Genomic DNA, 23715 nt, shown 5'->3' on the forward strand with positions numbered 1-23715 from the left:
TGATAATTTTTGCAAAAGAAACCTAGAGATTTCCATTTAAAATATTGCTCAAATTTTTATTCAATTCTTCAAATTTGTACAAAAAAGTTTGTGGGGGACGGGGGAGCAGGTTGACCCCAACCGGATGGAAAATCAACCCCATTCCCCTTGCTACTACGCCAAACAACGTGCTGGTAGCATTCCCGTGAATATTCATCTCGGATATGCTAACGCACAGTCCATAGGGAAGGTCGTAGAACTGTTTGCAGAACACTTTCGCAAAGGTTTTTGACAACCCAGCTGTCTCTCTGTCGCAAGAGTATGCGTAAACATTACTCTCGTACAATATCAGTCTCCCCTGTGTGAATATGAGTGACGCCGACGTACTGAAAACTTTACCCAGTGTCGATCCATTGAAAGAACCAGGTCCGGTTTGCTTACCTCCAATATTCATAAATGTTTATCGCTCATATGAGTAAATGCGTCCGTATAATTTACTACTGCGACAATATAAACTCACATTTTCACACGAAAAGTTATCGGCACTCACACAACTTCTCTGGATAAATAAAACCGCCGGAGAATGAGCGAATGAGTTTATCACGGTATACTTTTTGCGCTCGCTGTCTTGCTGTCGCTACTCTAAAACATGAAAAAACAAGTCTATTGTACTTCTTTGCAGCTTTTCTTTGAAATTGAGTGAATATTTTGACGCTTTTATTGATTTCCGCAAAATTAAAATATTATCACCTTCTCTGGTAAGAAGAAAAAAATCAAATAAATGTTATCCGAAAAATTATTCTCACGCTATTTGTGGAGACGGAAAATTTTGCGACTCATCTCGGATAAGCTTCTTCTAGTGTGAGTGAGAGAGAACTACAATGCCTGGTGGTCAGCATTATTTTCAACCGCTCAACCACTGAAAACGTCTTTCCGAGTGCATGGGAAGAGCCAGCTATGATTCCAATTCACAAGATGGGAGACATTCAGAACGTTGAAAACTGTGTCGCCCTTGAACTGTTTGGCAAAAGTCCTTGAAAAGATAGTTTCCAAATAGCTTCTCACATTATCGACGAGCGTTAGCACGGATTTGTAAAGTAACACTCTACTACTTCAAATTATTGATGACGTACAGTGACATCTTAGTCCCCGCTGCCGAGAAGTGTCAACAAAATGACACAATGTATTTTGATTTTTCAAAAGCATTCGATTTAGTACCAGACAACATCTTCTGAGACTGGGATTTCCTCCGTGGTTAACTGGATGGTCCAAATCCTATCTGTCTAGTCGTTGTGCTTCCTTTCGATAAAATTGGTTCAAAGCGTTCTAGCTTGCTTGATATGCCAACCGGAGTTCCTCAGGGCAGTCATCTAGAGCCTCTTATTTTCCATTGTATTCAAAAACGACCTCTGCACTTGCATGAAATCTGGAAAACTACTCTACGCCGATGTTTCAAAAGTTTTAGCCTCTCATAAAACATATATTGCACTGGTAGCGTGCCATAAAACATCAATTGTTACTTGGGATGTCACAACTTAACGAATGTAAACAATACACTCTAATGATAAACTGGGCAAATTGGGTTAATTTCGGTCAAATACGCAAGTGTCTCACCCTTTATAAACAAATTTCGTTTTCTAATACATGGAGAAAATATTATTCATCGCAATGGAGCCGCCTGTGAGCTTAAACGAGGCGTGAACATATGACGACTTAATTACGAGACCAGCGCATCAATTCCTGTATCACTAGACGAGCAATCAGCGCTAGTACTTTTACCCAATGTTATAAACACTAATTCGCAAAAAATTAAAGCTGCGCTTCTTTAACTAAAACTCTACGATTTCAGACCCGCTTCTAAATAGTGTAAGGACGCCAAAATTCCAGGAATAATAGGAACAATACCGACCTAATATTGCGCGTGCTCAGAAACAGCTACTGCTGTCATTCACTTCGGCTAGTCCAAATCCCCTAGCACATGACGTCGGACCTTCAACGCTGATAAACATGTTGTCTTCGGCACGAACCACCAGCTCATAGTCTCGCATTAGCGTGGATACCAACTAATCTTCCAGCATAAATCACAATCACCCCCGGACCATAGACGCCAGGCGACGACGAGGGCGACGATCGACGTAATTCTTGTATCAACTCATTCGACTGGTTCTCGTGTGATATTGATTTATCATTCCGTTTTAATTGTTTGCGAACGTATTATAGTCAGTACAACTACATTTATCAGTAAGTATACCGTATATCGACACGAAGATAGCCGATCTAACTTTACACTATCGCGATTTTTTTTTGTCATTCGTTATCTATCGTCAGTTATATTTTTTCGTCTTTCGTTTATTTACTTCTAGCCAGCCAGAAATCTAATATCATTCGAGATCCCTCGGACCTAATCTTTGCGCCCCGGCGTGGGCATCAGTGGGCAAATTCCCCCGGCTCGTACGAGTGCCTCCAAATATCCACCAGGCAGACCGATGCGTGGAATCGATAGAACATGATAAGCGGCAGCGATAAGTGATTCAGTATGGACCACAACAGGTCTCCGTAGTACTCGTATCTGGGGATTGAAAGAAAATTGCGTTTTGGATAAGTTTAAAGCCTACACGGGATTAACCACCTACCTCTCATCCCCGAAGTCACCCGTTTTGACGGAGAATGACAAATAAATCCAAAGTGCGACGTTCGCGATGGTCAAAAAGGTTACCAGTTCTTTGCCGGGTTTCTCTTTCCGTAACTCCGGAGCATTGGAGCATCTGCGCAAGGCGTCGATAATCCACGGCGTCTGTACCAGAATCTGAAGTAGCTGAGTGAAAATGATGAACCCGTTCAGAATCGATTGGTTCTCAAAAGCCGGTATCATGCTGAAGAACGTTTCGGAAAAGAAGGCTGGAATAGCGATGAAAAGCAGGACGTCATCCAGCCGAGAGATTGGATGTTGATTTATGTCCAGTTTTGAGGTTTGGAAGTACGCGAGTATCACAGCCAGGGTCATAATGCCAAGGACCGTCACCTCGAATATGGAATCCAGCAGAACGCCAATATCCCGATAGTCGCTGAAACAAAACAAAAATGAACGGTTATCTTACCGGGCTTACCGCTGGATCAAGATTAAAGTCTTACTCATCTCTGGCGGCAATGTGAAACAAAATAATGACGACGATGGTAGCCACGACAAGAAGCATACCAGCGAATAAGCCCCGACTGGTCGCATGACAATCGCCGTAAACGACCATTTTTCCTTTCACTTCCGTGTCGTGGTCAATCGATTTAGTCTGTGTCTCGGAACAGACACTGTCGCTGTCTCCATGACCGCTATGGGTGCTACCGTGGCCATGTCCGTGTCCTCCGTGTCCTTTGGTGGATAATTTTTTTGGACAACGATTAATATTAGCGTAGATCATGTACAGCAATCCGACGATCAGGATGTTGAACTCAATGACGAACGGGTAGAGATAGGGTGAAAACGTTGTCAGGATTGCATTGAGATCTTCCGGTCCCGGACAAATCAGCAAAGCTAAACCCACCGGATCAACGTCTCCGTTGGCTGGGCTTTTATAGGATGCCTTAATTCGAATTGCCAAATGAGTTTCTCGAACAATCGTGTAGATCCAGAAGGCAAGTGCCGTTCCGATTGCGTGCATCAATCCAAAGCGAGCCAATCCACGATAATGGTTAATCACAACGTTGGCGTACTTCCAGAAAAAGAACACCAAAAATAGACAGTAACATAGAAAGAGTACTTCCAACGCAATCGTTGAATTTGAAGCACACACAGCCCACTTCCCGTCGGTGCTATTCATCAAAATCCCTTGGTAGGAAAGCAACAGTACCGAATGAATCAACAGTCCAAAACAGAACCAGGTAGCACCCAGCTTCAGATATATAAACTCCCCATGCCTGCCACTCACGAAGCAATAGTTATGCGGAATCGGATCCAGCTTCGGAAGTTCCCAATCGTGTGGAACATTTTTCGCCGGAGCACTAGGATTCAACGCCAGCGGCCCATTGTTGAACTGCGCCGCCGTCTTATTCATCATCTCCTCGTAAGCCCGGTGTCGTCGTTCCAGCTCTTCGATCGCTCGATGAGTCCGCTGCACGTGCATTCGGATGTCCAGATATAAAAACACAAAGTAAACAATCCCCACCGAAACCATGTACAGTCCGAACACTTCCGCCAGCGGATAGCGTGCATTATTTTCGACGGCATCCGTCACGAAGACAATCATACCGAACACGATCAGAAACAGGGTATAACTGATGGCCGTCACGACGGCCAGATAGCGGCGGGTGAATTTGGATTTTTCCTCCGCCGTCGACGGAGGTGGTATCAGGTGGTCATCTGCAGCCGATGCCGATCCGTACGACCGGTGAGAGTGACCCCCGATGGAGGCTTGATAGGATAGTGCTCGCTGCACCACCGGTGCCCTGTTGTTGGTGGTCACGAACGATACCGGTCGCTTCCGGAAGCCGACGGCTGGAGTATGGCTGGGATCGAAACTGTCCTCGTTGCATTCTTCCGCTTCCACAGCAGTTGAGGCGGGAATGGCTGCAGTGATGGCCTGTTGAATAGATAGAAACAGAGAGAGAGATAACACATGTAGTGCGGAAGCTCAACCTAATCCGGCGGCGATGTTATCAATTATCGAAAGGCGGCCAGTGACGTCATTCGGTGCTAGGTCATGCCGAAAGGCACGAAGAAGCCCTCTTATTCTGCGCGGATTAGTATTATCTTGGGAGGGTTTTTTTTTTTTATTTTTGTGATTCGTGTTAGCTGCCGGTAGCAAAAAAAATAAATTTCACTTTGCAACTGACCGCTCGATTGTGACTTACCGCAAGTGAAGTCATGTTGTAAAAATTATCGATCGCACAATTCAATTCAAATGGTTGATAATGCATGACAAGTGGGAAATCGTTTTTTTCGAGCTGCTTCATTCAAGAAATTTTAATATAATTAAAAATTGCAAATCAAGCTTTTCGCTAATCCAGTTATTGCAACACCTGGTTTCCAGACCTATTACGGGTTTTCCGAAGGCAACCACGCAAATGCACGAGACTTGTAACGATAGATAAGTTGTCTTTATCGCAATCCTGTACGTCATCGTGTGGATTGGGGGTTTTTGGGGATCGTGCTTAGATCGCGGAAGGAAAAGTAAGGAATGTTAGTCCGACACCTATTTTGCACGAAAGAATATTCGAAAGCACACCTGAAGACACCCCCGAATGGCGACTCTTGATCGCAAAATTATCATGTTTTGATATACGATTGACATTTCAATGGAATGATATCTTGATTAACGATCGGGATAGGAATCTGTTGAAATATCGTACAGAAGTGACTGCCTGGTACTTTGCGTTTATTTATTTATTTATTTATTTATCACGCACATCAACAGGCCGTACTCGGCCCCAATGATGGAAACTTAAACTAATTACATCTAAAAAACTGCAGGAATCGATTTCTCAATGATATTCGAGACAAATGAAAGTCGAACAAGTGCGACACACGATTGAAGAGGCGTTGTAGTCCCGTGATAGCGGCATTAGCTGTTTGAATAGTTCGTCGAAACGGCACTCTCAGAAGAACGTTTCCGCGTAACGTTCTGGACCTTGCTTGGATGTTAACTCGCTCTAGTAAATCTGGAGAATCGATGCGTCCTGACAGAAGATCAGAGATGAATAAGGCTCTTGCAGTTTCTCTACGACGCTGGAGAGTATCGAGCTGGATGAGTTGACACCGACTCTCGTAGCTTGGTAGACGAACAGGATCGCGCCAAGGCAGGCGTCGAAGAGCATACCGTATAAATTTTCGTTGAACGCCTTCAATTCGATCGCTGCTGTTCATGTAATTCGGGTTCCAGACCGCCGAACAATACTCCAGCGTAGAGCGCACTAAAGAGCAGTATAGGCTTTTGAAACAGTAAATGTCTGTAAAGGATTTAGCCGTACGGAAAATGAAGCCCAGGCTTCGCGATGCTTTACCAACAACATACGAAATGTGATTCTTAAATGTAAGTTTCGAATCTAACAGCACTCCAAGATCCTTAACGCAGCTCACCCGGGAAACAAGAGCTCCAGACAAGTTATATTCAAACTCAATGGGATCTTTTTTCCTGGTGAACGATATCACAGAACATTTCGCCGGATTCAGAATCATTCGGTTGTTTTCACACCATCTGCTGAAAGTGTCGAATTGCTGCTGCAAATATTGTGCGTCCGATCGGCTCCTAATTCTGTTGAAAATTTTTAGATCATCTGCATACGACAGCCGTGGCCCTTTCAGCTGATAGTTTACATCGTTGAAATAGAGAGTGAATATCAAAGGTCCGAGATGACTTCCTTGCGGAATTCCAGACGTTGCGGAGAATAGTTTGGAGTATGCATCACCTATGTTCACACTGAGTTGACGGCCAACGAGATAGGATTGGAACCATCGCAGGAGTGATCCACTGAAGCCAAGTTTTTCCAATTTAGCGATTGCGATATCGTGATTGATTTTGTCAAAAGCTGCAGATAAGTCAGTATATATAACATCAGTTTGTTGACTCGCATCGAACCCTTCGGACACAAAAGAGGTTAGAGATAGTAGATTCGTCGACGTCGATCGATTCGGCATGAATCCATGTTGGTCTTTAGAAATATATTCCTTACAGTGAAAAAACACTGACTCCACCACGACTAACTCAAAGAGCTTGGAAATGGCACAGAGCGCAGATATTCCTCGATAATTGTCAATGTTTCTCTTATCACCTTTTTTGTGGACAGGAAAGATGAAAGCTGCTTTCCACAATTGAGGAAAAATCGCGGTTGTCAGTGACATTTTGAATAGTTGACAGAGAGGTTCCATCAAACCAGATATACACTTTTTCAAAAACACAGCAGGGACACCATCTGGCCCAGGAGATGACGATGCTTTAAGCTTGGATGCTGCTGATACAATATCCGAGTGCTCCACATGAATCTCACTCACTGACCGTTCGAGTTGGGCCACGCCGCTAGCTGCAACGTCAATCTGCTGCGAGGACAGAGTCTCACTGACGAACACACTCGCAAATTTAGAGGCGAACAATTTGCATATGGCTTGTGAATCATGCCCAACTTCACCATTCATGAACATTGTAGAAGGTAAGCCGGTTTCTTTCCGCTGCTCATTGACGTATCTCCAAAACGATTTAGGATCCGACTTAAGCTTACGTTGCATTTTTCGTTGGTAGTTTGAAAAACAAAAACTGTTCAGTTTTTTAAAATCGTTATTGAGCCTTACATAATAAGCTCTAAGTGACAAGGTACGGCGTTTGGTAAACTTTCGTAATGCTGCTCTTTTCGCAGTTTTTAGCTGACGTAGCTCAGCTGTCTGCCAGGGGGATTGATCACTTCGTTGATTACACTTTGGGACATGACGGTCGATAAGGTAGCTCATTATATGGCAGAACGTTTCAGCGGCGGAGTTCACATCATCCTTGCTTAGCATAGAATCCCAGTTAATACTTTGTAAAATATTCAAAATGCTGCTATAGTCGGCCCGCTTATAATTGTAACACACGGTGGGCGCGTGGCTCGAAAACTTCATAGGCGGTACGTCCTGGAGTGTAAGATGTAGAGGCGGATGGTGGCGAACATACTTTACTAGCGGGGTGAGGGCGGTGGAAATATACGGCGATTGATCTCTGGCATTGACGAAGCGTAGATCTAAAATCCGGTCGTTCTCGTTCGTGGTGTTGTTGATCTGCTGAAGTGTAGCCGTGCTATAGCCATCCAGAAGAGTGATGCTGCCAGGATGAAAAACAGATTCATCTGGGTCGGGTTGTAGAAATCCGTTATGAACGGAACGCCACTTTATTGTAGAAAGGTTGAAATCGCCGATAATCATGATTTCGTCAGTGAGTTGCGCCATCGCGGAAACAGAAGTCAATGATTCAGAATGAGAATCAACTAGTGCAGAGTCGCGAATTTTATCGGGAGGGAAATAAACCACACATATATATAATGTTCGATTTCCCAATTTTATCGCTGCCCATACTTGTTCGATGCTGCTCCAAGCGTCATTTGTTATATGTTGAACTTTTAATCCACGACGCACAGCGAACAAAACACCGCCACCGCGTTGCTATTGATCGGCTACCCTGAGAAAAATTCCGGAAATACAACTTGCGGATTCACCATCTGTTTGGGGATTTCAAAATGGCGTACGATTCGATGAAACTAAACGAACTGTAGCACTAGTTCAGCGATAAGTTAAATCGCAGATCGAATTGTTCAGACACTTGAAGTTTTCGATTGTCCCAGAAGCGCTAGAAACGCGTCGTTTGATCACAAAGTTTTAAGCCTTTTTGCTGCGGTTTTGTGCCAGCACTTCCTCGAGCTGTTATATTTGGCGACAATTCGAGAGAACATTCACAAGGAATCTCATCTGTCTATACTGCCCACAAACGCATAAGAGTCCCATGTGGATTTTTGTCGAAAATGAGTTATCCGTTGGATTGTATTCTGTATCACCACTGAATCACACTGCACAAATAAGATTACCGAGTTTGTTCAGAAAATATCAAAAAAATACCAAAACATGGTTGTCCCATCCATTTGGCTCAATGGATGGGACAATCTTGAACAGCGTTTTTCTCGGCTTGCTGTTTTTCAACATGGGACTCTTATGCTGTTATGGGCAGTATAGTTTCTAGGAGTAGTAACAGATGGAGATCGTCACGGTCGTATTCTTCCTGAGCTAAGAGAGCTTGTCGTTGTGAATGGAGTAGCTTTCTTTAGAATTTCTGCAAAAAAATGCTCACAGCGTTTTTCAAGGAAAAGCAGATTATCGCGGGGCATGGTAGTGGTTCATATGGCCAAAATAGGCACACTTTTTGGCATTGCCAATACAAGAGTCATCCCAACGATTCTCTGCGCACTTGCCACATCAAGCCTTATTGCTGTAAATGCCCATTCCAAATGTTTGCTCACTGGTGCAAGGGTCCGCAAAACAGCCAACCCCTTGCTTTTACAATCCCACGCATGAAGAACTTGAATCGGTGACGGTGACCACACCGTCGATCTCAACTTTGTGGACAGGTATGTAGACGCGATAGTAAAATACTTGCCGTCGGTTGATTATTATTTGCTTGCTTTAGACAGGATATCACAGTTTTGAGCTTATCTAGTTGAACTTTCCAAATATCCGTCACGGCTGAATATTTCTGCGTGCTTTCAAAATGTTTAAAATACTATAAATAAATGAATAAATAAATAATAGTGGATTATCTTTGATCCGAAAGAAGATCACACATGGTCCGACTGAGTTCAATGTGTATTATTTACCCGTAACGAATCTTGTCCGACATCCATTTTACCATCTGCTGGATTATTTTCAGTAGAGCGTCTTAATGCAAGAGCATAGAGCTCGACACAAAGTTAAAACTGTCCTATCGAAAAAAGGACTGACAGTACGGGAGATACGAATGACGAGTAAGGGGTAGTAAAGCCCCGATTTACCCGATGTATGGCTGAATGTTATGCAATAGGTCAGGCTGCAGACTGAAATGCGTAACACAAACTACGCTGCCAACAGCCCGATACTAGCAATGCTCTGTCGCTTCAACGATTTTACCGACATCTTCGACTTCGTCATTAGTTCTGCACAGTTTAGAAATCGTTTGTTATCACTTTAGGTTAATTATTTGTAATTTAGTTCATTAAGACTCATTGTTAGATGGACGTAAATTGTTAAATACATAAATACATAAAAGCGTTTCTGTTTCACACGTTTACGCAAAAAGATGTAATATCTGGGACAAACCGGACTGTCGTGATGGCACTTGGACTCGTAATTCTAATATAATAATATGCATCCAACTAGGTCGAAGTTTCTTAAAAATTGTCTCATCAGTATACTGCTCTTGATATACGATTTCATGAATAGATAATCTGTCCGTTGCCTTCAAATGCCTAGCGTCAACAGAACGTTCAATAAATCGTCTACTCAGTAAACCGATTTGCTGTCTCCGGAAAAAAACAGTCCGTACTGCACCTTCAAATAAGGATAAGTCGTAAAAAATCAGGATAAGCGTTCCATTTCCATGTACACATTAAATTATTGTTCGAAAGTCGAACCAAAAAAAGCCAAAGCAAACATCAAAGAGGCGCAAACCTGAGATTCCGCCGAGGTCACCAGAAGACCACACTGCGACACAGCATATAATTTATGTCAATCGAAATAATATCCTAGGAGAGTTATAAGAGTTCTAAGATATATCTCATCACACTGTTAGGTGGATGCGTTCTTTTCAATACAAATATTAAATTTATAAACCAAAAATCTTTCTTTCTTGCTGACTGATTCTTCCTTGGTGGCTGTAAATGGGCTTACGCAAAGTTCCTTTATCTAATTCTATCATATCATAGAAATGTCGTAGAGATATCGTTTAACCCTTTCATGCCCAACTTTTTTTTAGTGCATGTATGGTTTCAAAACTATTTTTCCTTGAAAACGGTGGGACCAAGAAACACGAAAAGCCTATTTTCATAAAGATAGGTGCTTCCATGGTAATGCTAGAAGCTGGTCAATTTTTACCTTCTAATGCTCAATTCAATTCTCCTAGAATAATTACAATAGTCCAATTACGTGGAAAACGTAGCCAACGACAGTCTAAATTGATAAGTTTAATCAGCTTTCAATAATATTGCACCATAACGAAAATATATGAAAAATACATTTTCCGCCGTCAACGTAAATTGCCCCTGGCAGCACTGCTCCATCGGAATACAATTAGGCTAATTGCAATAACTTCAGTTCTAGAGCTGATCCTTGTAACTGTTAATACTCAAATTAAAGGCAATAACCACATTAATGAGCCTTACTTGTTTTTGTGAGCAAATTTCGCCTCAATCAAGAGTTATAGCTGTTTAAAAACGTTGTTGTCCACAAACAACATGGGCATGAATGGGTTAAATGAGTTACACTTTACCGAGAGTGACAGCGTTAAAATTAAGCCTTTAATCTTTTGCCTTCTTCAGCGTTGGTCGTTTTTTTTTCTATTTAATTCATTTAGCTGACACAACTTAATGTGCTAGCTTCAAGGAGCCGTGGGTCTTTTATAATGTAAAGATTTAAATTTAATGATTTTAAAAAAAAGTAACCAAACGACCAATGGTGAGAGTTTGTCTAATCCCGTATGCGCGGCTTGTTATTGAGCTGGCTAGAATTGCTTTGGGTTATTGCTTAATAGACTTAGTTTATAGTCAAATTTATTGCTATTGAAACTTAAACATGTAATTCCCTCAAACTACTTAAAATGACTATCTTTAAAGCTTATTTAAACTAGAGTTTTTTAAAGTAGATACACATTAGGAAATATCGATCAAATCTCCTATATACACGCGTCCTGTTCGGGATCGGGACAATAGACCTGCAACTACTTCGGTACACGTATTGCAACATTCCTTTTGTGATCTGCAACGCATTCGACAGTTATTTAACAACCAGTCACCAATTTGAACGTGTGTTGCTATCAGCCAGTGCAATAAATTTAAACTGTGCACTATTTCTCGCTAAGAAGTAAAATTTTGGTGAAACCCAATTTTTCCACCATGGAAAAATTGTGTAAAGCCCCCTTTGAGCGTGAACGGCACAAAACCCATAACTAATTTAATTACAGAAATTGCGTTTCGACTTCGTCTCATCAGAATCCGATGCTAACTTAGTAAAGAGTGTGCAACATCAAATTGCATCACGGAAAAAAGCCGTGAAAAATAACCCATTGGGTATTTTCTATTGAAAATTTGGGTAGAAGTAATTTAGAGTGTATTGTTTACACTGTATTTTTATCGCTGTCAGTTTTCCGTAAATTAGAAAAATAGCGTCACCCGAATAGCAACGTCGTGAACTGATTTTGCGGAAGCACCTGGAAAATCCGCAATTCTCTCATTGGGACATCGGAAAATAACTCGAAATCCTACAGTCAACGGTGAGTCGTCTGATTAAACGTTACTACCAAACTAAGCATCGAACGGAAGCAGCAATGCGTTCAGAAAGGATGTTCTATTAGTGATCAGGATCACAAGCGTGTAGTGAAAGTGTTTAAGTGGAATCCCAATGCTTCGGTCAGGGATATGGACAAAAAGTTTTTCGTTCAGAGAGTCAAGGACCGGGAGAGACTGCATACGTACAAAGTGCAGAAGGCTCCAAATCGTGACGAACGGCAAAATACGGTGAGAATGTCACGGGACCGAAAACTGTACATCCAGATGCTGATGAAGCCTCATTGTCTCATCATGGATGATGCGACTTACGTCATGGCGGACTTCCGGTAACTTCCGGGGTTACTGTTCTTCACCGTCCAGCACAAATTTGATATTCCGGAGGAAGTAAGGAAGCAGAAATTTTCGAAGTTTGCCAATAAATGCACGATTTGGCAAGCGATCTGGTCATGTGGCGAACTGAGTGCGCCGTTCGTGACTACCGGGACTGTAAACGGGGATATCTCCCTCAAGGAGTGCCTACCGAAGCGTTTGCTTCCTCAGTTGAAGCAACACGAGAGCCCTACGATCTTATGGCCGGATCTAGCTTCGTGCCACTATTCAAATGTTGCCCTGGAGTGGTACAAAGCCAACGGGGTCACTTTCGTACTGAAAAACGACCTCCCCCCTCCAACACACCGGAACTAAGACCCATCGAAAAATACTGGTAAATTATGATGCAGGCCCTACGGAAACATCCCAAGGAGGTCAAATCTGACGAAGACATGAAGAAAAAGTGGATTTCCGTACAGAAGAAGCTGTTTTCCGCGATGCAATTTGATATGGAACACCCTTTATTTTCAGTTATATTTCTGGCTACAAAACTCGCCAAAAATTCGGGAAAACTTCGCTGGGATATATCAATTTACTCCCTAAGAACGGTTTGTTTTAAAATCGTCCAATAAAGGACGTTCAACGGACACCATGTTACACTGCTCACTTTCGCATCATCTTGGTCGTCCCGGTGACGTTTACGGACGCTTGTAAGGGGTCTTTCAGCCTGTATTCGCAGGCAAGTATGTATGTGTTGCCATACGCTCTGTATCTGATGATTGTCAAAATTACAGCTCTATGGTAAATGGAAGCTCGCCTATTCCCCAAGTTAATTATGAACGCCAACTCGATAATGCTGCGATGCTTTCAAGTAAATACTTCAACCAGGTATAGTGATATCGGCACACTTCGTACGAGTTTTGGGACACCAGGATGCAACGTGTACAGTTCTATGGGAGCTCTGGAACCATCCGACCCAGTCGTGCTTGATACTGTTTCCCGCCTTCGGAGTCGTCCTGGTCCTGTGGTCGAAGTTGGTGGAAGGGCCTTCCAGCCTGTGTTATTAGTCAAGAACGCTTCAAATCGTAACATTTGTCTCCCTTATGCCTCTTCAAGTTTTTCTAGGAATAATTCAAATGCACCCTCTGCTGGCACCGCTGCTGTAGCTGACGTTTCGTCACCAGTATTACAAATTTATCATCGGAATGATCGTGGACTAAGGACCAAGATTAACCAGGTGTTTCTGTCCACGTCAGAATTGGATTACGACGTCTACGTATTTATGGAAACCTGACTTGATGACCATATTAAATTTCGACAGTTTTTCGGTAACGATTGTTTCGTTTTTCGCGTGCATCATTGCGATACAATTAGTTTACGTCAACGCGTGGGTGTATTGATTGCGGCGAAGAAAATGCATGGAACGTTGACTGTTCAGCTTTCCACTGGATCGAATGTTGACCAGCTGTTCCATTGGACCGCTATCATCCTCCTCTAGCGTTTACCGTTGCATGTATGCCCGCAGTATTATTTGACGAGGAATATGACGTAGTTTCTTCCGAAATTTAAAAATGGGCCGAAATCGTAGTCGCGACGAAAGTTCAACTTGGACGAGCCGAACGGGTTCAATGGCTGTGGCTGCGAAGAGACATTTTGGATGTGCATCAGGAAAGCTGCCGAAATCCAATTTGTATCACTGAAAACGAAAAGTTCTCGCTACATTTAAGTCCTTAAAGCAAACTCTTGACAGTGATTCGAAGAAACTTGCGAGATAACGCCGATATACAGACATATGAAAAATTTTATGTTCTGGATTGACCTGCTTACTCACAGGACTCCAATCCGATTGACAACCACTGGGAGCTAATGGTCCATCTAATTTATGCAGAAAGTTGTCAGTTTTGAATACCATAGGAACTGAAAACTGCTACTGTTCATGGGAAGAAATCGAATTGGCAACTCTGCAGAAATTTATCATTAGTATGAAAAATCGTACCATTCAGGCAATAAACAGTTCTGGTGGCTTACGGCTTATTCATTGTTTTTTGTTGTTCGTTGTAATCATACGATCACAAAAAACTATAGGTTTAATTTTAATAAAAAAAAAACTTTTGATCCACCTAGTGGTGCAATTGTGCCTTTCTCATTTGTCCAAACTACGATTCCATGGCTGGTTATGTCAATTTAATGGTAGAAATGTCTATTAAATATTCAGTACGATTTGAACATTCATACAATGGATCGACACCCACGAACTTGAGATGCTATGTGTCGACGCTGAAACTCTTGAAACCAGCTGCGTAGCAGGGTCCGGAGGAGCAGAAGGCTCACTATTGATCTAGACTGGCAACTCCGAGATTTTTGCACTAATTTTAATAAGTTTTGCATCATTTTGATATCATAGCGGTACCAGTTTATATGGGAATTTATTGTGTGATCGCACTTTTCAACCCATAACTCCGGAACTGGAAGTCCGATCAAACAAAAAAAATCAATAGCGACCGATTGGAAGGTTGTACCTTTCATTTGTGCAAATCGATCCAGGAATCTCTGAGAAACAGAGGTTTCATTTATTTCCACACACACACATACGCACACAGACATCCGATTTCGACGAACTGAGTCGAATGTTATATGACACTCGGCATAACCTTACTATATGAGAAAGGCAAACTGGTAAATCAATCAAAGTATTGGTCTATGATATGATAACTTCTTTTAATGTAGAATACATTTATGGTTTCAATATAGGGGTCCCGTTTCAAAATATCGGCTGCGGCGCCGCGTCAGATTTTGAACGTTAATAACTTTTATCATACTTAACAGAATGATTTGATTTTTAGGCCAATTTGTTGAAAATATGTTCCTCTATGCTGTATTAAAATTTGAAGTATGTATAACATGCACTAATAACAAAAAATTGTGTTTTGAAAAATCTTTCGAAAACGACTCGGAAAAGTGAAAATTTTCAGCCCATCCCGCACAGAGCCGTCACTTTGGTAGACCAACCGAACAATAAAATAATGAAAAGTTTATATATAGGTCCACTACATGTTTGTTCCTATGATTATTCGCATTGGGTTGCTTGACGAGAGCAGTTGGTGGGGGAAAGACGGCATATTCCTTTGGTTAGGCCATTAGAAGCCGGACGGAAAGGAAAGGCTCATGCACGGCACGAGAACGAGCGAGAAAGCGATAGTAGTGCATATTAGCGCGATTATAAAAATATCTGTCGGTCGGTTTTTCTCATCATTCGTACTCGTTCAAGTTCAAGCACTAGCAAGCAGCCAGTCCACCGAAGGAAAGCAGTTGGCGATGACGACGGTCGGAAAAAGTGCCCCAGCTACTGGTGACTCATCGCAACCCGATCAGGAACCGTCGCCCTGCAAGAATTTCGCCCCAAATAAAGGGCAACGGAGAAACTAATCCGCTGGCTAACATTCCAGCGTCTGGTTCGTAAGGTTGTGTATTACTTCAAAGTCGAGCTACGCTTACAAAACTCAGCCGTAATGAAGCCAGTGATGCTTGGTCGGTTTGTTTGAGGATACAAATTAGTGCGCCAAGTACGTAACTTTCTCGCAAAAGAAATCAAACTGGCTCACAGTGTCCGCTGGGAGTGGGCGTAAATTACAATAAAAGCAACGGTTCTTTTCAGGACCAATCAATTGTGTTCTAGTGAGAGTTAAACTGAAACTTTCATTTTAAGGTGTGTAACAAATTTTCAACAATCAACATAATACGTTGTGTGGAAAGAAGTAGCTTGCACACGCAACAAAAATTTAAATTATCCTCTCGCTCGTTTCGTGCACTGCTTTTCCATTCCTTTCTACTGTTATTATCAGTATTACCAAAACGAATGTGTTGTTGCATGTGTTTAAGAGAAACGTTGAAGTCGCATGCTTCTATTCAAGCTTTTTGGCAGCCCCCGTGAACTAACTGCATTAAATGGTTTTTTTTGTGCAGCTCCGTGCTAGTAGCAAACAAAATGGCCCTACTAGTGTCTGATTCGTGAGATTGTGCAGGATTTCAAAGTCGAGCTAAGCTTATAAAGTTCAGCCGTAATGGTACCCGAAGAAGCCAGTCTTGTCGTTTTGTTCGAGGCTACAAAACAGTTCGCCAGGCACGTAACTATCATGCCAAAAATATCCAACGATCCAGCGCATCACCATCAACACCAACGCCGATACCAAAGGTTTTTTTCAGAACCACCATTATCACCATAGAGAATTATTTGAAAATTTCCCATTCAAACGTGATTCTGTTGAATATTATTAGATTTAAATTAACGTCTCGAATTGAAATCACGACGCTCCGGTTATGTGACAGACATTACCCACCCATCTTATTTTTATTGTGACCACGACTAACGGTTTAATATAGACACCCCATTTCAATATTTCTGAAGGAACAGAAGGTCGAGTTTGGAAAGTTTGTAACTTTCATTGTACTTAACCAAATTATACAATGTTCGCACTAATGATTCAAAAATATGACCAGGAATCTTCTATTAGATTTGTAAGTATGTATAATTTACATGAATAAAGAAAAATTGATTTTCAGGAATCAATTATTATCTGTTCTTCCATTGGCCAGTACTACGCGACTTCCTCATGCTAACAATTAATTTCATCGTTAGCCATCTCCCTCACCAAGGCCAACAACGCCAACAAAACCGGTCCTTTTTAGGACCACCATCATTTTTGTAAAGAATAATTTGAAATATTCCTCGCCCAAATCACCTTTTGTCCGAAAATTCCAATGAGTATCAACATATTTGAAGAACGTGTTCCTTATGTATTCTACATCTCTCCGGTTATGTCGCAAACATTACCCACCCATCTTTTTTTTTTTTTAAAATGTTTTATCTGGCTACATGTACATCAGCCAGCAAATGTCGCCAGAGACAAATTCTCCTCATAATCTCCACTAGCTTGTTCAGTTTCAAGAATAATAGCCATAGTAGATGCAGTGATCCTTTGACGCATCGCAAAATCACTAGGTCTAAAATGCGGTCACTTGGATTCGACGACGGGTTTGAACAACAGCCTGCAACTGATTTCACAATTCTTTCTGTTCAAGATTTGTGACTCGATGCATAAAATTAGCTGGAATCAATGACGAACGAGATTCGTTCGAATGTTTTAAAATTGGTTTTTTTTTCGATGCGTATGTCACTCTCCAACGATCGGAAATAAAAATAATGGCCTCTGCTAGTGGCACGGAATGACACTAACTAATTAAATCGTAATCCACCAGCCGTGCACGACTCACAACCCAAGTAGCAATTGCAACTTGTTGAAAGTTTTAAATGTTGCACAACTGCTACACAATATTTTTTATTGTTGGATATATTTGAAAATAATTTCCACGGGGTTTTTTTAACTAATTATGTAACTATATAACTATAGAGCTGGCCAATAGTGTTAAGTATGCAAATATCAATAACAGTTGTGAAACTAATCAGAAACTTTGCTAACTTGCACTAACAGTCTAACAAGTTGCAAATGCCTCTTTCTTTGCCATTCCACTCTAAAACAGAACTGTCCAACTACCCAGTGCTCGACAAATGGCACAGCTATTGTTTTCATTATTTTGCTGCAATTAGGAACATGTTGCACAACATACAAATAACGTGCGCTTTTTCCACAACATAGTTGTTACCAAGAGAGTTACAAATACTATACAGTAACAAAGCGTGCTACTTGGGAAATATTTCCTTCTCCGTATTATAGTCATTTAATCCTTTCATGCCCGATTTTTTTCTAGTGCATTTAGGGTTTCAATACTATTTTTCCTTGAAAACGGTGGGGTCAAACAAACACGAAAAGACTTTTTAAATAAAGATAGGTGCTTCACTCGCTGTGTTAGAACCAGCTCAATTTTTACCTTCCAATGCTCAATACAATTATCCTAGAATATTTACGTTTGAGTGGAAAACGTAGCCAAAGGCAGTCTAAATTGAAAAGATTAAACAATTTTCAATAATATTGCAACATAACGAATATATATGAAAAATTCATTTTCCGTCGTCAACGTAAACTGTGACTGGCAGCACTGCTCCATCGGAATCCTATCAGACTAAATGCAATAAGTTTAGCTCTATAGCTGATCCTTGTAACTGTTAGTACTCAAATAAAAGGTAATAGTCACATTTATAAGCTTTGCTTGTTTTGATGAGCAAATTTTGCCTCAATCAAAAGCTGTAGCTGTTTAAAAACCTAGCTTAAATCTGTAGCTCACCTGCTTTTAAAACTTTTCATCATTTTAAAGGTCGGTTGGTGCACCACATTGACGGCTCTGACCGAGATGGGCTGAAAATTTTCACTTTTTCCCAGCCTAGTTTCTAAAAGATTTTTCAAAACGCAATTTTTTCATATATACATTCATATACATTTAATGCAAAATTACTAGACACATTTTTGACAAAATGGCGACGAAATTGATCATTTCCATTCAGCTTAACGTTCCAAACCTTACATGACTTTTCTTTTGAAATTTCGAAAAAAAGGCCCCTACGTTAAAAGTTAGTCACAATAAAACAGAAAATTGCAAGAACAAATCGAACCGGTTTCAGTTGTAAATCAAACTCTGAGCGCTATCGATTTCGATGAAACAATGATTACCATTACCATTACCGGCTTAAATCATTTTTCAATCCGGGACCGGAAGAATTTCCAACGGTGCTTCTGAAAAGGCACATCGACGTTTCGGAAGCTCCGCTTCTGCGCATCTTTCTCAGTAGCATTTTTTCCATTTTGCTGAAAACCCACGAACATGTTTCCAGTCCATAAAAAGGCGAGACATCAATAAGTATTGTGGAATAACTTCATTGTGTGCTGTCTCGAGTTGGTGATTATGGAATCACTTCTGGTTCATTGCAAGTAACTAACCTGCTGAGTCTAGCATCCTACATAATAGGGAGGGAGTATGGAACGTTGTTCTTAAACTAATATTATGTACACCGTCCTATCTGCTGCTTTTGATCGAGTGAACCATGCGTTACAATCACCAAAATGGAGAAAGCTGGAACAAATGATAGTTTTTGCAGGTGTTTCGATGCTAGCTTACAGATCGAGAGATAATGGTTATCATTAGGGATTCCCAAGAATCAACATTTACTTCTACGTCAGAAATAGCCCAGGGATGCAACTTGAAACCGTTTACGTTTTTGTTTTACTTTAATAACGTTGATAGACGATCTCAAAATATTTCATCCCTTCTGCTCAATTGAGGATTGTAAATTTCTCCAATAGTCTTCGCTGATTGTGGTGTAGCAAGAGACGCGTGCGTGTAAATCCGGTAAAGTGCTAGGTGATCGAATTATCACGAAAACCTGAAAATTTGGCTAAATACGTTCGAGCACAGGGACCTACAAGACAGCGGGCCTCAGAAAAATTTAAATATTTGGGTTGTTTCTGTACCTTTTCTTTATAAGAAAGGTTAAAAAACGATCTCCTTCCATTCACCACGACCCATGAGAAATTCCTGCGCACAATTCTAAACCAGACTAGTGATGACCAATAAGCATGGGAAATTTTTTTTGTACTTAACGGCTTTGGTTGCGGTCAAGTCTGCCGCAATATACTGATGAGACGAAGTCGAAGTGATTATTCTAACTTGCCAATGGAAAATACACGATAATCCACACTATCATTCTTCATAGTAGAGATTGCAGTCAGCTGGCATCGTGTCGTTGTAAAATGGAATTTAAAACTTTTACGACAGGTACAAGCAGAAGAGAAAAAATGGATCCACCATGTCGGAGAAGCTTTGGTGCTTGCCAATAAACAATTGATGGTAACTCATGATAATTTTGATTGATGGTAACTCATGATAATTTTTTGATACAACAAGGACTTAATGTATACAAAATTTGATTTTCTTGAAGGAAAAAAAATGTTTGAACCAATTTGCACAACACCTAACTTAGAAAATTTGAATTTGACTATTTCATGTTCAACTCGTCAATAACTGACACCAACTTGCTACCAGTTAGACGATATATCAAAACTAACACCAAATTGGTGACAGGTAGACACTGAAAGAATACTGATCCGTCTTTCAATTTCATTGCTTTCGTTTCTCTTAGTCTAAAATTTGCCGAAAATCAGCAAGGTCGATACAGTAGAACCTTGCATTAATTAAAATAAAGTAACATAACAGACACTAAAAGTGTTTGTTTTTTTCTACTCGTCAGCGACCCAGAGCCCCTGTGTTTGACTAACCGAGACATCACTCGGTACCAGCCAGTTGCTTTAGACGTTCACATGTGCTCTGTGAGCTGTTTGGATTTAGTGTCTAACTGGCGCCAATTTGGTGTTAGTTTGGATATATCATCTAACTGGCTGGCAGCAAGTTGGTGTCAGGTACTGATGAGTGGAGCACGAAACATTCAAGTTCAAATTTTCTAAGAATTTCATGGTTTAGGGATGAACGCTACGGATTACAGAGTGTGCCAAAGTTGTTGATTTCTAAAAATCTCGTAACGAGAGAATAAATACGAAAGAAAATTTACACATCTGATGACCAGAAGCTAAACTTAAAGTTTGTACTGCCATTCCAAAAAACTTGCGATTATTGCAGTATCTATCGATTATTGCAGTATCTATTCACATTTTTTGGGAAACTAAATTTAGATTCGATGTGTTTTTTTTGTATGTTTAAATATTGTCTTCGATTTTGCTCAATTGGCAATCCAAATGCACCCAAAAACATTTTGTGTAGATTGATTGTACTCTAAGGGATAAATTGTTTCTCTCATTAAATTTCAATATAAACGACATCTCAAATATCCCAACTTCCTCCACTCTATAGGAATATACACGATGTTCATCTCATTACATAACCACTCACGTGAGCAACAAATTATGAAAACCCAACCCTTTGATAGCTGCTCCAGCGGAAATAATTTCTCCCCTTCTTCTCGTTTTTAAATTTAGCTGCACTTCCGCTTGGAACGGAAAACCGGCCATCGTACAGGCTGATACGGCTGCCTACGTTATATGGGAGATGGATGGCACTATTCAAGCGTAAAAATGTGGCTCATCGTACCGGAACTTCAATCACTAATTCGGTCGTCCCCTAACTCGCAATCGAACGCGATGCAAAACAGTGTATCGAGACAGGTGTTCTGGATCCCTCCGGGTCCACAGAGACAGAGATTGTAGCCCGCGATGAGGTAGCAAATCCGATAGAACCTCTAAGTCTAATTGGTCGGAAAATACAGAGTCCACATGAAAGGAATTTCCCATATCAACAGTCATAAATTTCCAGTTATCGGAACGAACCGTGTATGTGTGTGTGTCAATTCACCTACCGTCGGTTTTTCGTCTTCAAGGTCTATAACGGGATACAAACTGGCACGTGTTGCTTCTTCGGCAGAACCACCGGTTCCTGATTCCGTAGCCCTAGCTGTTGGAACCGGTATCGCTCCTCCGGACTCAACATCGCCTTCGGTAGGCATTTTCACGGATCGACACTTTAAACCACACTCGGACCTCGGATGGTTTCAGTGCGGGACCGAGTTCTACAATAAACAAGTTAAATAGTTGACGAACAGCGACGGACCTGAGCAGTCCCGAGCGAGCGATCCATTCGCGACCGATTCCGAACCTAAACTGACTTAGCCCGCCCGCGTGTCAAAGGATTGAAAATCAGGAAAAAATCTCCAGCGCGCTGATAAGTGGCCCGATCACGACGAATCCGAAGCGGAGAAAATTTATTGTCTTTTCGTCAAATAACCTACCGATATCCAAGATAAGCGCTCGGAAGCAGACCTGAAGTAGATATATGGCGGCTAAGCCGAGAGCGGAGATTTGTGCCGATAAGCGAGAGGGGTTGCGCGTTCCCGCCCGCGTCTGGGCCCTGCGATTTCGGCTGTTTGTTATCTGGATATCGGGCACAGTATAGGCTCTGATTTATTTTGATAAAGTGGCCAAGTTGTCCGGGTTGTTTCCGTTGCTTGTAAATCACGGATGAGTAAGGGGTTCGGCGTGGGTGTGTACACTTTCCTGCAATCAAAGAAGCGACCTGAAATGAAGTAATCAAATTAAATGTAATTAATTGGGTTTTTTTCGCGCGATATCCAGACAAACATTCGATTGCGGACTGTGGTCCGTGACTCATACCGATGTTGTGAATGGAAAAATAAAACAACATCAACAATACGACTGGGATAGAACAACGAAACTTGTGCTCGGAACTTCAAAGTCTAAGCCACACGAAGCATGATTTATTTTATAGTGGCGCCTCTAGCGGGAATATTTTGACAGCAGTTTGTTTTGGAAGTTTCGTCACGATAAGTGCAGTTCCAAAAACAGCTGTGTCCGATGGAAAAGGATAGATGATAAAAGGTTTGTTCCACTGCCAGATGAACCTAACAAAGAGACGCCATGTTCCGTTGGAATCCGAATTCATCAATAATAATTTATTACTGAATTGGAATTCGAAACGGATTATGACGTTTCTTTGATGTTATTTTAGTCTTTTTAACAAACTATTCCGAAACAAACAGGATGAAAATTGTTCTTGTATTCCTTTCTTTTTTTCTTCTTTAGGTAGAGAACAGGAATAAAAAGGAAAAACTTTTTTTTTTGTTCCGGAACAACTAGGAGCAAGAAGCATGTACTGGAACAAAACCAATATTTCGTTCAAAAATATTAAATTTTGAACTGTGAAAATGAACTTATCTTTACGTTCCGAAAAGATCAACACTGGTTCGACCCTTGCAGTCTTCCTGCTGTATCCCATTATTGGATAAAACGCTGCTGCATCGCTCACATCCGAGATTATCCAGGTTTAAATTCATTGGCCTTGTTTAGAGAGCTTACCTGTACCACGAAAAAGTCTTTGATGTGCCATTAGATTGTCACACGAGCACACACGGTCCCCGCCGATTACCGGTCGGTGGTAGGTGGTAGTAACAACAAACAACAAAAACAACAACAACAAAACATGATGGAACTGAGCTATAGAGATACCTATAGCGCACACTGCGCCTATTTGATGCTTTCCTGGGCCGGACTTACCTCATCTGTGCTCTCGGTTCCGGAATGTCAGCGTTCAGGTATTCAGGTAGCCGGATAAGGCACGTGTTCATTCAGCCGTGTCACCGTGTGTCGTTGTGTGTGTGGCCGTTTAATTTTGCAGTTCAGGAATTTTTCGAGCCCAGCCCATTCGATGTTGACATGGTTCGGTGAAGGTGTAATCGGAATCCCATCCCCTATAATAGGAGCCAATGCATTTTGGTGGCGGGACAGAGGGAAGGAAGCCGGAGATGCCAAAGTGATTCAAGGTGCAGGGTTCGGGTTTAACTGAGGCAGTCGATTCACTTAGTATATGTACTCTGAATTTTCAACGAAAAATTTGAATCAAGTTCTACTTTTTTTCTATTGGCAATCATGATGCTATATAGCTCCATAAGGAGATTGGATTTAAACCATTTTGTAC

The 23715-nt window shown here is 41.3% G+C and overlaps 1 protein-coding gene across 1 annotated transcript; it reads right to left on the minus strand.

The window, feature by feature from the left end:
* Positions 1–2202: 2202 nt before the first annotated feature.
* On the minus strand, positions 2203–21867 carry LOC131684757 (proton channel OtopLc-like). The gene is made up of 4 exons (XM_058967894.1): positions 21584–21867; positions 3112–4550; positions 2613–3044; positions 2203–2548 (listed from the first exon to the last, which is right to left on the minus strand). The coding sequence occupies exons 1-4, from the start codon at positions 21728–21730 to the stop codon at positions 2407–2409; spliced, it is 2160 nt and encodes a 719-aa protein (XP_058823877.1). The 5' UTR covers positions 21731–21867; the 3' UTR covers positions 2203–2406.
* Between the last annotated feature and the right edge of the window lie 1848 nt (positions 21868–23715).

The sequence above is a fragment of the Topomyia yanbarensis genome, chromosome 1 (assembly GCF_030247195.1).
Source record: "Topomyia yanbarensis strain Yona2022 chromosome 1, ASM3024719v1, whole genome shotgun sequence".
NCBI classification, from domain to species: domain Eukaryota; kingdom Metazoa; phylum Arthropoda; class Insecta; order Diptera; family Culicidae; genus Topomyia; species Topomyia yanbarensis.

Excerpts from the sequence above, each read along its gene's own strand:
- LOC131684757 (XM_058967894.1), bottom strand. The coding sequence starts at position 21,730 with ATGCCTACCGAAGGCGATGTTGAGTCCGGAGGAGCGATACCGGTTCCA. Across the intron at positions 4,551-21,583 it reads TTGAAGACGAAAAACCGACG|GCCATCACTGCAGCCATTCC; the intron begins GTAGGTGAATTG and ends TCTATTCAACAG. Across the intron at positions 2,549-2,612 it reads GGTGACTTCGGGGATGAGAG|ATACGAGTACTACGGAGACC; the intron begins GTAGGTGGTTAA and ends TTCAATCCCCAG.